The following is a 13,656-nucleotide window of genomic DNA, read 5'->3' as shown; positions in this document are numbered from 1 at the left end:
TCTATTTTGATGATTTCTTAATTTGGTTGTCTGTTTTCATCAAAATTCCTTAGTGAGTCCAGTTGAAACCTCATATATTCACACACACCTCCCATTGATTTCACTTGGGTGAAACTTTATCGTTTAAGCAAAGTTTAAGTTGAAATGTTGAGTTAATGATGCTCACTTTAAATACCAAAGGCTGAATGCATTTATGTATTCAAACACTTAGCTAGTCAAATATAACTCCCATCAGGGTTTAGAGGAAGGATTATTTCTTAAACTATGCTGGCCTCACCAGTAATATATTACCATCAAATCTGCAGAAAAATGATACTGAATAAGGTTGTTAGTATTTGATTTATTTATAAAAGCCCTAGAATCTTTTTTAACCTTAAAAAGGCAAAGTAAAATGGTGGGCAAGATGCTGTGAAATACTTAGAGCCCACAGTACTTAAACCCAAACTTAAAACTAAACACTAAAGAAACATTTTGCACATCTGTTTCTCTATAGTCTTGTCTGTTTAGATCCTTAAACTATAAAACAAATACATTTATACTTCTATATTTATCTAAGAAAAACTGACTTCAAGTTAGAGGACTTTTTCTCCCCATAACATGATTAAGCTACCTACATCAGAATGTCCAACTCTTTTACTGTGAACCCATTTAAGATCAAGTATATGGCAATTTAAATAAAAAGTATCAAAAAGAATACATTTTGGTCAAATGTTTGCTTTCATAGAGTATATATGAACACTTTCATAGAGTATATATGAATCTGCTTTATAACACTTTCATAGAAATTGTAACATATACATAGAGTATTAAAATGGTATGCTAACAGGCCTTTTAACATCTAGGAGATTACAAATGAGAGTGACTGCCTTGACATAAACCCAAGCAAAGAAAATTTTATGAGGAAAGTCCCTCCAAAAGGGACTCATAGTTCTTGTATTTGTATTCCTATAAGATTATAAGCTACTTGCCACAATTTTAATCACCTCTCTCCTTTCAAAACAGAGAGATGAGAGCAGTTGTCACTAGAAATTCAAGAGAAGATCCTGGTTCTGAATTCAGCTGATAAAATCAGCGTATTCTCCATGGGAATACAGACGTGTTAGCTAGTTCTGCCCTACCCTTGATACATTCACTTGTTCAGATCTTTTCTATTTTCCTGTAGAGTAGCTGGAACTTTTCCTGGAGCACATTGTCTTATAAAATCACTCAAAATGCATGCCTTTGCAAGTAACATAAACATAAGAAAGTGAACTCTTTCCTTACTTAAGAAGTTTCCTGTAATAATGGGGACATTAAATTGTGGTAATTTCAGAATCTTTAGAAAGGACCTGCAAAGAAATTCAGTAATTTATTTCTGATTTGCCACTGTTTTTTTGAGACAGAGCCTTGCTCTGTCGCCCAGGCTGGAGTACAGTGGCATGATCTCAGCTCACTGCAACCTCTGCTGCCTGGGTTCAAGCAATTCGCCTGCCTCAGCCTCCCAAGTAGCTGGGTCTACAAGCATGTGCCACCATGCCTGGATAATTTTTGTATTTTTAGTAGAGGTGGGGTTTCGCCATGTGGGCCAGGCTAGTCTCAAACTCCTGACCTCAGGTGATCTATCTGCCTGGGCCTCCCAATGTGCTGGGATTACAGGTGTGAGCCACTGCGCCTGGCTTTGATTTGCCGTTGTTATATGTTTGATTTCAGTAAATGTGGAAAAATTTCAGGTCTTTTCCAACTTGTGGATTAACACATGGCCAAGAATCTGAAATCAGGCACAAATGCTTTTAAGAAAAAGGTTTTTGTCTTCTGTTTTGAGATTTTGTGAGAATTTGTTGTTTAGGACATTGGTGCTCATTGTGTACCAATGAAACAAAATGTGGTACCAAGGCATTTACTGTATCTAACAAATCAAATATCAAATCTAAATATTCTCTGCTAGGATGAAAACAAACTAGAGTGGATAAAGGGTGAGTATCTGTATTAGGTTCATTTGCTACTTGCAGGTCTCCAGTGAGGACTGTTTGAGAAAAAGTCTTAAGTGACTTTTGTTCCAAGGCCCATGATAAGGAGAATAATAGAAGGAAACAGTTCAATAGATATAAATGTATGCTAAAAAGCCAGTGAAAAAATTTCCATGCTTCAGAGCATTTTATTATTTTATGTATTTTTAAATTTATTTGAAAACTATTCATTAATAATTCTCATGTTCATAAACCTCCTTTATTTATCTTTCACTATAGAAAAGAGGAGGATGTGAAAGAAAGGGGAAGGCAATTAACATTAATTTAACATCTACTACATATAATCATTTTAAGTAAGTGAATTTACCATTTTAATATAGTAAAAACAAAATCTCACGTAAAGAATGAGTAAAGTAGCCTGTTCATGGCACTAGTTGTATTGGTATTGGCCTTTGGCGATGAGATGCTATTATATCTGCTGATACGTGCTGCTTTTCTGAAGTCATTCTTGCCCCACTGAAGGTTTTTGGTTTCTTTATCTAGATTCCTTTATCATCAATCACCAGGGACTATGCTGGACACTGAGGATGCAAAGATAACAAATTCATCTCTTCCCCTTGAATTTCTTAGTCATAATCAAAATTTCTTTTTCTGTGGTACACATGAATGAAAAAGAAACAAACTTCTTTCTTTTCTCTTGCTGACTGATCATTTTTATGAGGCACCCTACACTCATACTTTCCTAGAAAAGCAAGAAGAAAACTTGCTTTAAGATCACAGTTTAGGCTCTCAGACACATTATAGCCTCTCTAATAAATTAACATTCGCTTTAGGAAATACTCTCTTGGGATCAATGCTCTGTTTTTCAGATTTTCTAATTGTCTCCATGATTTTCTCCAAGAAGACATCTGAGCATATAGGGATTTACATGATCTTGTAATTCTGGGGTGCAATGGAGTCCCCTGGCTTAACACAGTGCTTAGTTACAGGCTGGCTGGGCTTATTGAAATGGGTTTTTTCAAGGATATTATGAGGCTTCCTCCCACAGAGGGCTGTAGCTGGTCTAGCTTATATTGTTACCTCTTGACTTGGTCAGGGTTCGGTGGTATTTCTTGCTGACTAAGCCTCAACTCAGCCCTCACTGACCCTGCCAACTCCCTGTGGTCTGGATTCAGAGACCCACCTGGCTCTCCTTTTGTTGGAGAGAGGCCGTCGTTGTGCCTTTGTTGTCATGGCAATGCCTCTTTCAAGTTCACCAGCTGAACTCTCAAGAACCTTGGAGTCTCTTCTTGGGAGAATGAGAGAACAACAGAGCAAAGAGAATTCTAACTAAGGATCTCTCTCTGTCTACAACATCCCCACTCCAGGTTATTGTGGGGACAATGTATGAGGCAATTTCCTCCCAGAGTTCTGACCAGGAAATGGAGTTAACATCCTTGTGCTTTGGGCTTTTTTCCCAGCCTGTTTCACATGCCTCCTTTCTAGGTCTTAGGCCAAGAGAGAGAAGCACACACATCTGAGCACCTGCTCCTCCTGCCTTATTCTTTTTTATTCTCCAAATCCTCTGACATGGAAAGGGTGAGCTTTCTCTTCCTTTCCCCTTTGCTTTAATAATCCCTTGAATCATATACTCTTCTAATTTTGTGGGTGGCGTTCCACCTTTTCTGTCTTTATGGTTAAAATATAGGAGGGTGCAAGGGGAAAGAAATAGCGACCATAATTCGGGAAGTATTTCCATATAGTTATACCTATCACATAAGGAAATGTTTATTAGTTATTCCTTATTAGTCACAGAGTCAATAAAGAAAACCAGATGATTTATTTTTTGTTTGGTCCTTTTATAGTGGTTGGGTTTTGTTTTGTTTTAGTATTTTGAAATGGGATACTAGTTCAGATTTCACATATATGCTGGAGGTCCTTGCTACTCAGTGTTCTCCATGGGCCCAGCACAGTGGCTCATGCCTATAATCCCAGCACGTTGGGAGGCTGTGGTGGGTGGATCACAAGATCAGGAAATCGAGACCATCCTGGCTAACACGGTGAAACTCCATCTCTAGTAAAAATACAAAAAATTAGCTGGGTGTGGTGGCGGGCGCCTGTAGTCCCAGCTACTCTGGAGGCTGAGGCAGGAGAATGGCGGGAACCCGGGAGGCGGAGCTTACAGTGAGCCGAGATCAAGCCATTGCACTCCAGCCTGGGCAACAAGCGAGACTCCATCTCAAAAAAAAAAAAAAAAAAAAGTGTGGTCCATGGACCATCAGTGTTGCCAACACTTGTTAGAAATGAAGAATCTCAAGCCCCACCCTAGAACAGTTACTGAATCAATATCTTCCTCAAGCCCCACCCTAGAACAGTTACTGAATCAATATCTTCTTTTTAACAAGACGATCAGTTGCACTGTATGCACGTTTTAGTTTCAGAAACACTGCTCTAGGCCACCATAGCCTTACTAAAGGTTTTAAGTATATTAACTGTACCCATCATTGGCATTCAGTAAACATTGATTAATAAACTCCACATGTTAGCCTGTGTTGCTCCTTGCCCTTGGGTACTTATAGTTCTAATCAGGGATCTTTATAATTATGATAAAATAATTAAAATAAAATAGACAATCCTAGATCTATTCGCCCTCACCCTCATCACCAGGCACACCTTAAATTTTTTAACACATCTATTAAGATTAAATTATAAGTTATTAAAAGTGGATTTATATTTTCATGGAAAGCAGTCATTTAATGTACAGAGACAGGAACAGGTAGTAATAAAAAGCTCAACTGAAAAATTCAGATTCATACCTGAGGCTGCTGCCTCATTAGTACTGATAGGGTTTTGCTCAGTTACAATTTGACAAGACTGTAGGATTTCTGTTAGTGGGATGATTTTGGGGGTAAAGGACAAAGTCATAGTTTTTTATTCTGTACGTTCATTTTCAGATCACAGTGTTTTAGAAGAATCTGGGCTTTACTTATTCACCAGGCTTTCAATAGAGAATCACATTAATCCTTTTAAGCTCCTTATTCTAATGATTTATTTTGTTGAAAACCATAGTGATCCTCCTTTGAATTTTAATGATTGCTGGCTATTCAAAGATTCATTGTTTTGACTTCCTGTCCTTACCTTTGTTTCCTCCATGTCTGTGGGGAACACCTGTCTAATACTGGATCTGCCACTGGTTCTCACTGGCTTACCAGAGTCACTCAAGCCTATCTCTGAGTGTTAAGCTGAAATGCTGACTACTCATCCATAACAATAAATGTAGGATATATGTTTGCAGAGATAGGCAGATAGATAGCAGAGGGACAGATAAATGATTGAGAGATTTCCCAGTGAAAATAGTATTATGGATCTGATAGTATATATCAATATATTTGGATCTGATAGTGATCATTATAGAGAAATTAGTTAAATTGTTATTCTTAATCATAAATCTGTTAGATGTAATACTATAGAAAATCTAGTAGAGGGGAAAGGAGTTCAAATTTTGAGGGTGCTGTTCTTACCCAAAATGTGGGACCATGTAACCTTCTACAAGTCACTGACTCTCTATTTCTCAGTCTATTAAATGGCAGTGCTCTTTTTTAAGGATGCGGCGGCGATCATTTTGTTCAAGTGCTGCAAATCCTCAGAAAGGGTTAGAAAATGGAAATAGCCATAACATGTCTCAGGTATGAGCATTGGAATTGCATATTATGTTTTCACAATCTAAGATGTGGCTGTGTCGCAGGTTTGAGTTTCTATTTTGCCCACTGTGTAACAACATAGAAATTTTCTCTTCTCTTTTTGTAGATATCACTAGGAACATCATGGGTTTTCAAGAATATATTATTCTAATATGAGATTTTAACAACTACACTGTATTTATGCGTACTACATTTTGTGCCTTATCTTCAGGCTTCTGGACTTTGATTCAGAATATCAGGAGCTCTGGGATTGGTTGATTGACATGGAGTCCCTTGTGATGGACAGCCACGACCTGATGATGTCAGAGGAGCAGCAGCAGCATCTTTACAAGGTTAGAGCTACCCTTCCTGCCTTTACCTTGCTGTGGAAGATCTGATTAGCCTGACAAGTCTCTCTGTCTCTCAGGATATCTTTTCGTTCATTGTATGTATCATGGTGTCTATTAGAATTCCCTTCCCTGTCCCCAAACTCATTTCCATCCCTTGTGTGCTGACAGGCTGCACCGACATCATAATTGCAAGAAAGTTCCCTTTATCACATTCTATTTGCTGTAATTCTATAGAAGGACAAAGATTTATCTTCAAGATGAATAGCAATAAATGAAACTGCATTCATAAATAGACTGAAACAAAATGAAGGATAAATGGACTAGTAACATTTAACAAAACGTGGTACGATTGGAGCACTCAGGTGGATTCTATCTACCCCTCAGATCTTCCCAGGGAAAAAAGAAATTTGCCTTTGGTTTGGCTTGCTGCTGCCAAATTACAGGGCTCATCCAATTTAATGTTTATTAGTGATACATAGAGCAGACGTTGTCATATTACGTCAATACATTTCCATGTGATTTAAGAAAACTGGCTTGAAACTCATGTATTGATTGCAGGCAATCCATCTAATAACTATCTATATTGTTTTCCATGTCTGCTAATTCACCCTTAACCTACTGTATTTTACCAATTCTACTTAAACAGTCTTAGCAGTTATAAAGCAATCATGTGATTTTGCCTTAAAAAAATGGTTGCAGGATTCACAGTGTCTGAAAAAGCTGTCAGGGGAGGGAAGAGGGACTTTCCACTGAAATATCAGACTGCAGTAAATCTTCCTCATTTAGGCAATTTTTATTGGAGTAATTCTGACAGTTTTCATCCTTGAATTGCTTTGAGCATATGGCATATTTCAAAGAGCAGATTGTGAATCATAAAAAATAAAATTAATAACTAACCACAGAATCAGCAACAGTATAATGACAAGAAACAACTACCCTCTAGTTTTTAAAATTTCTTATAGGATAAGAAGTACATTCAAGGTCAAATAAAAGTTGCCTTCTTTCTTCTTCAATGTTATCATTTTAAATTACCATTCTTTAATAAATTATTTTAACTTTTAGCTCCCATAAAGAGAGATATTTGTACTTTTCAAGAGTCTGGTTGACTTTAATTAGTGTCCCCTAGGAATCATCTCAGTTAAGAGAAGATATAAGCTCCCCAGGGACCCAGCAAATGGGGACATTTTATTCTCTAAAGAGTTCAGTCCAACATTAATTGAGTTTGTTGACTGTTAGCTGTTTCCTGTATGGATAGCTGTCCACACTAACAACACAGCTATCTAATATATCTTCTGGCATAACATATTGTCACGGTAACAGTCTCAACCGAATTTAGCTAAAACTAGATGACTTCACATTTCACATCAGGATCAGGAATTACATATGAAAACGTGTATAAATCTATATTAATTTAGTGATAGAAAAATATTTTATCCCTAAGACTTAAGTATTAAAAATTGAGCCAAACGGGAAAAATATAAAAGGTTACCTAACCATAGGCCATTATCTCGGACTTTATTGCACTCATGGTGCCAAATAACATTTCTTTTCTTCTTGATGCATTTTGTATTTTGCACATAAGCCACCATTTTTTTCAGAAACAGTGCTATTCTTTGTCAAAATCACATTCATATAATTTACATCACAATTAATAGGAAATCATTGAACAAACATGCAGTCTTCTTTTTCTTGCGGTTTCCTTATAAGTGCTTTGCCTGAAAATTCCCATTCTGGCATATCGAAGGCCATTATTCCACCCACTCAGAACTTCTGGATTATAGTATTTTTCCAGACATTTTCTGTACTGTGATTTTTCATTTGTGACTCACGTCCTGTCACCATTCTTCTGCTTTTAGGTGCTTAACATAGCTCTGCTCATTAGACCAGCACTAACTTTGCATTTGGCTTATAAGCAAAATTAAAGATTGAGTTAGAAACCAGTAGAAAATGCTGCAAGTCTGTAGGGTCTTTCTTTATGTGTGCTCCCAAATTATTCCAGAGGCTTGGAAGCCTCCAGAACAATCCTGAGGATATTGACTGAGGAGTCGTGTAGAACTTCAGGTGGCTCCTAAATTAGAAAAACTGATGAGAAGAATTAATTTCATGTCTTCCCAAGAATCCTCAGGGATTTCCAGGTTAGGTCAATATTTTCAATATCCTGTTCCTCTATTCTAATCTGCTTTTCCAGGAATCAACTGAACTGATGCCTTGAGAAAGGGGTATTTATGGTCTGTTGATCATAGAGATCCCTGAAGGAATAAAGCTTTTCAATTGGTGCCCAGGCCTTGCTAGGTTTTAAATACAATTTGAGACTACCTTATTTATCTCTAATCTTTTTATTTGTTGACCCCAAAAGATACCAGTGCTTTATCAACATTTTTTATTACGGGCACTATTGACATTTAGGGCAAAACTTTTTTTTTTTTTTTTTTTTTTTCAGTTTGTGGGCCTGTCTTTAACACTACAGAACATTTACTCTTCATGTTCCCCAGTCATTGTGACAACTCAAGACCTCCCAACCTATTTTACAGCATTTCCCAGTCAATCTCAACATATCTATACCATCTTTGGTTTTTAAAATACTTATATAACACCAAGGAAAATACCTTAAACTTGTACTGTATACATTATTGAACAAACACCTTATATAGCTGATATTGAACCAACAGTTGTGAATTTAAAAATCAAGGATGAAAGTGAAGCTCATCATCCCTGGTACTAATGAAAAGGATGAGGTGAAACTTTTAAGGGAGATCTTCAGCCGACTGATGGCAAAAATCCTAGGAAACTACAGAGCAGGACTGAATCTTTATTCCTTCTATTAGAGCATTTAAAACCTTTGTTCTTCTCTCCGTCGGTGGCTCTCTGTATTTCATCACTCAACTCCTTTCCTGGAGTATTTATACCCAAACCCTGACTCATGCACTTACAAAGTCCTAGGTTGATCCCCAAGGTATGCATTTAGAAATGTCAGGTTAGATAAAATCTAGTAAGATGCTAGTCAGTGAGAGTGAAGCTTATTTAGCTTTTTCAACATTAGGCATTACCTTCCTGACTTTACCTATATATTTTTATATCCTGGTCTCCACTAGAAAATCAGCTAGCTTTACCTCCTAAATATGAAACTACAGATTGTATGAAATACAGAAACCCTAGATTATCCACTCAGCAGATATCCTGAGTAGAGCATCTATTGTGATATTTAGGCTATTCAAAGCTAGCAAAACACACAAGGAATTTATAAAGACAAATATTTGGATTTAATGGTCAAAGACTACATTAGTACAACTTGACATAATTCAGAAACCCTAATACTGCAATGGGCTATAAAGTGGACTTTCTATTTAAACTATTTCTTGTTATTTTTATATTGTTAGAAATTTAAGACCATTTTTTGAGTTAATTTTAAACTGCAGTCTCAAGCAACCTAATTCCTATTAAAAACTAAACATTCCCTTAAACATCTTTGTTTTGAGACAGTGAGTTATGCTGCCAATGACTTCCCTTCCCCCTTATCTGTCTTGCTTTACCTCTGAATAGGAGCCTTCTATATCTATTTTCTAACAAACATCGGCAATATCGTCAGCCTAGAAAACACCAATGTAGTCTTTTCTCATTTTTTCTTCCTCAACCTGAGAATTACCTCGAAGGAAAATTTGCACCCACTCTCTCACTTTCTTTCTCTTCATTCCTCCTATCTTCCTAAGTAGGACAATTTAATTTGTCAAAAGTAACCACTATGATTTTGAAAGTTCAGCTCCTATTTGGACTAGAGTTACGACGCCAGAATTCATAATCACAGGGAGCTGTCACTCTGCTGGTCTGCATGTGCATTAACTATTAATGGAGAAATATTTAAAACCCACTTGTGAAGGAAAAGCTCCATTTTTTCATTTCTACAGATCAAAGGTGGCATTATTCTTGGGCTCGGGGAAGCTCAGGACACCTCCTCCCCCATCCTCTAAGTGTTATAGACTGAGTGACCTGAAGCATTTCAACGATTTGAGAGCTGTAGCTCAGACTGCTGCTGTTGCTGCTGCACTGTCCTCCCCAGAAGCTACAGCTGACTTTGTAGTATGGTGAGGGTGTGCCCTGTCAGGGACTCCTTACCTATGCACAAAGGACTGCCAGTTTGCTGCTACCTACAGAGCACAGATGACAGACCTCCTAGTGATCCTATGTTGGTATGGAGTTCCAGACTCCAAGGGTTAATTTGAAGGACCAAATTCAGAAGTTGCAGCCCGGTGATTATTGTTATAATTGAACACGAGTTTTCAGATAGTATGACGCTCACTGAAACACCCCACTTATAGATTTGTTCCTTGAATGAGAGCTTACCTGCTTCTCATCAATAAAATATTAGATTACAGTCATGGGCCGCGTAACAAGATTTTTGGCCTATGATGGACTACATATGCAGTGGTTGTCCCATAAGGTTATAATACTATATTCTTACTGCACTTTTTCTATGTTTAGGTACACAAATACTTACCATTGTGTTACAGTTGCCTACAGTATTCAGTATAGTAACATGCTGTCCAGGTTTGTAGCCTAGGAACAATAGGTTCTACTGTATAGCCAAGATGTGTAGTAGTCTCCACCATCTACTCTATCATCTAGGTTTATCTAAGTACACTCTAGGATGTTCATACAGTGACGAAATCATGAAACACTGATTGGATGGAGAGCAGAAAGTGAGGTGGGGAGAAAAGGAGAGATTATAGCAGGGATATACATTTTTCAGAACATATCCCCATTGTCAAGCAACATGATTTGTACATGATTTATAAAGGGTTAAAAATAACTCTCCCAGCTTAAAATACTACTAAATAAGTATCCAATTCAACTAAGACCCTTGTACTTTCATATAATTTATACTAAGGATTTTGTACTTAATTTTGAAGGTTAGTTACTCATGTGGCTCCATTCATAGAAGTCCAAACATGCCCTCTGTTTAAAAGGAAAAGGGCCATTCATTTATATAATACCATGGCTACTAAACAGATCAATTACATTTTTACCCTGCTATGAATTTAAGGTTATTTCTAAGAATCAACACGAAAATAATACAAATATTTAAAAAATATAAATACAAATCAGACTGGAGAAAATATACATAGACTAGAAGTTGCATCTGTAAGAAGAGTTAATATGCCTGTATATAAACTGTAAAGCCCTATAAAGTTACTAAAACGTGATCCCAGTGTTATATTTTGAGTTTCCTGGTCGTGAAAGCAAAGAGGGAAATGTGTCCAACTGCAAAATGTATACTCTCTATATGAAAAAGAGATATAACTTCCTTTGAAGATATTTTGTTTTGATACTTAGATGTGAAAACATTTTCTTTTAGGATTTTTTTTTTAAATATAAGGGCTTAGAATGGTATGGTAAATAAATTTCTAACCATAATAATTATTAAATACAAATATGTATGGAATAGAAATAGAAGTTCTGAGAAATAGGAAATATAGAGTACAAGAAGAAAAATGGAACATAGTTGAGTTGCTATTTTATAACTATTGATATCAAAATAATGTTGTCATAGATATGAACTGATCACAGAAAACAGATTAATCACACTATTCCTATATTTTATAAGTTCACACATTTCAACCTTCTGGAATAGCTCTCTTTTATTTTGTTCTGGACCAAATTGATCTAACTAATTTCAGATGTGATTTGATATTCTTATGACTAAACTTGAGCTCCTGAAAGTGTAATGTTAGGTTGGTTCATGGTCCAGGTCACGGTAGCTAGACTTGAAATAGAAGAAAATTCATTAACTTTAAAAAAAAAAATTCACATGGTTTTGTATAGAATAGAAGGACTGTGTCAAAAAATTAAATTCTGTTAATTAGGCCTTATATTGGAATTTCAGTGTTGAGTGTTACATCTCTACCCTGATGTTCAAAATGAAACAAATTACAGTTATTGAAGCAGTCAAGGTAAAAACATACTAGATATATCAGGCACAAGAACTTAATGATAATTTTTTACCTCTTTTCCTTGTAGATTAATTGTATAACTTAATTGTATGTTAGATTAAAACTCCATTAAGATCAGAAGAATATGCTTAAATTCATTATAATATTTCAAATAGCATTATCTAGTCATTTAAAAAGTGATCAGAATGGAAAGACGTAGATTGTCTCTACTGCTTATCTAGAAATGAATTTGTTGTTTTATTTTTATTAAAATTTGAAAACTCCTTAGATTAACTGTCATATTAATTTGAGCTTTGATGAATCAGTGTTTGCTATGAATACTTGAATACGTTTTTTTCCTTTTTTTTTTTTTTCTTTTTTTGAGAGAGGGCAAAACTTATCCTGAAAATGTTTAGGGGAAGAAAAAGTAGATGAATGTGGTTTCTCAACAATGTTTGAAACACTGTTCGTGCTGGAGCCTGTAATTCCTATTTGAATCACTTCTTTAAGAAGAAAAAAAAAGATGTTAAGAGAATAGGATGCCAAGAAATAGTTGGCTCTGTGTGTGGAGGGGCAAGGAAGGGAAGCCCCGCCAGCAGTTTTTGTCTCTAGCGGGTGAGCTACTGTCCGGAAGGTGCGTTGGCTCTCTGGGCTGGCCTCTGAGGCATTGTGCTGCTCTTTCTCTCCCTGGCCTGGCTGGCTCTGGCCTAGAGTGGATCAAACAAGCCGTGGGGAAAGTTCCCCTCATTTGCATCACTTCTAGACAGCCCTGTCGTACTCTTTGCTGACAGGAAATCACTGTCTTTGTCACCTTTTCTCAGGGCCCTCCTTTTGGCAGAGATGGGCCATGTGACCACGCTTAATCACAACAACAGGGCTGGCTCAGGACTCAATGACATGTTTTCCTCAGCACTTCAATAAATGGGGTAGAGGAGTCAGTAGGAAATGAGTACATTAATTTTAGAGTGAAAAGATAATTAACACTTGAAGGACTAATGCTACAACCTATGGAATTATTATTCAAATTAAAGTTAATTTATCAAAAACTTGTGAAAACTCTCTGCCCTAATGCAACTGTTTAAAAAAATAAAACTTGAATAGTAAGAGTTGGGCATGTTGGAGGCAGAGTGGGAAGAAGGCGGGGAGAGGGGGGCTTGGATGGAGAGTGGAGAGTGAGGGGAGAGAAAGGGAGAGAGGGAAATCATAGCAGCCATTAGTTATGTTTGAAAAAGCAACTTAAATGGGCTAAAACTTCAACATTTGGGACTGAAGGCTGGAGCACGTAAAACGCTTACTTAGATGATATGAATAGGACACTGGCAAACAAAAGCAGCAGTGTGCTCCTAGAAAACTGTGCTTAAAGGAGTTTCCTTGGCAACAGAAATGCAGTTCCAAAAGTAGACAGAACTTTCCTCAGAAAACATACTATTAATAACAACCTTCCGGAACAACTTGGAACAATTTGACGACTTGGCAATAATAATGCCAAGTGTTCTGCAAATTAATCTAACACATAACAGTTATGTTTCTCTTGCCTGTAATTCTGCTGGACCCTACCTAGAACTCGTTGCTTTTAGCAGCACAAATGTGAAAAATATTTCTAAATGCTGTCATGGAAAAAGAAAACCAAAAGAAATGCTAGTGGCCAACAGTGGCCAATGATTGTATTCAGCCTTTTGGAATGTACTTAGAACTCTGAGTTCAATGAGATAAGTTTATTCCAACAAATGCTCCTATATTTACTATCTCATTTCAATAAAGAGGCTTCCACAAACAA

At 36.7% G+C, this 13,656-nt stretch overlaps 1 protein-coding gene across 1 annotated transcript in view; it reads left to right on the top strand.

Moving 5' to 3' along the window:
- The window catches only part of AKAP6 (A-kinase anchoring protein 6), a 419,768-nt gene that overhangs the window by 258,754 nt on the left and 147,358 nt on the right, over positions 1-13,656 (top strand). The window contains exon 8 of the mRNA XM_023227448.2: positions 5,838-5,958. Coding sequence (XP_023083216.2) covers positions 5,838-5,958 — 121 coding nt within the window. The remainder of the gene's footprint in view (positions 1-5,837; positions 5,959-13,656) is intronic.

This window comes from Piliocolobus tephrosceles, chromosome 6 (genome assembly GCF_002776525.5).
Source record: "Piliocolobus tephrosceles isolate RC106 chromosome 6, ASM277652v3, whole genome shotgun sequence".
Classification (NCBI taxonomy): domain Eukaryota; kingdom Metazoa; phylum Chordata; class Mammalia; order Primates; family Cercopithecidae; genus Piliocolobus; species Piliocolobus tephrosceles.
This window is presented reverse-complemented; position numbering and strand designations above follow the sequence as displayed.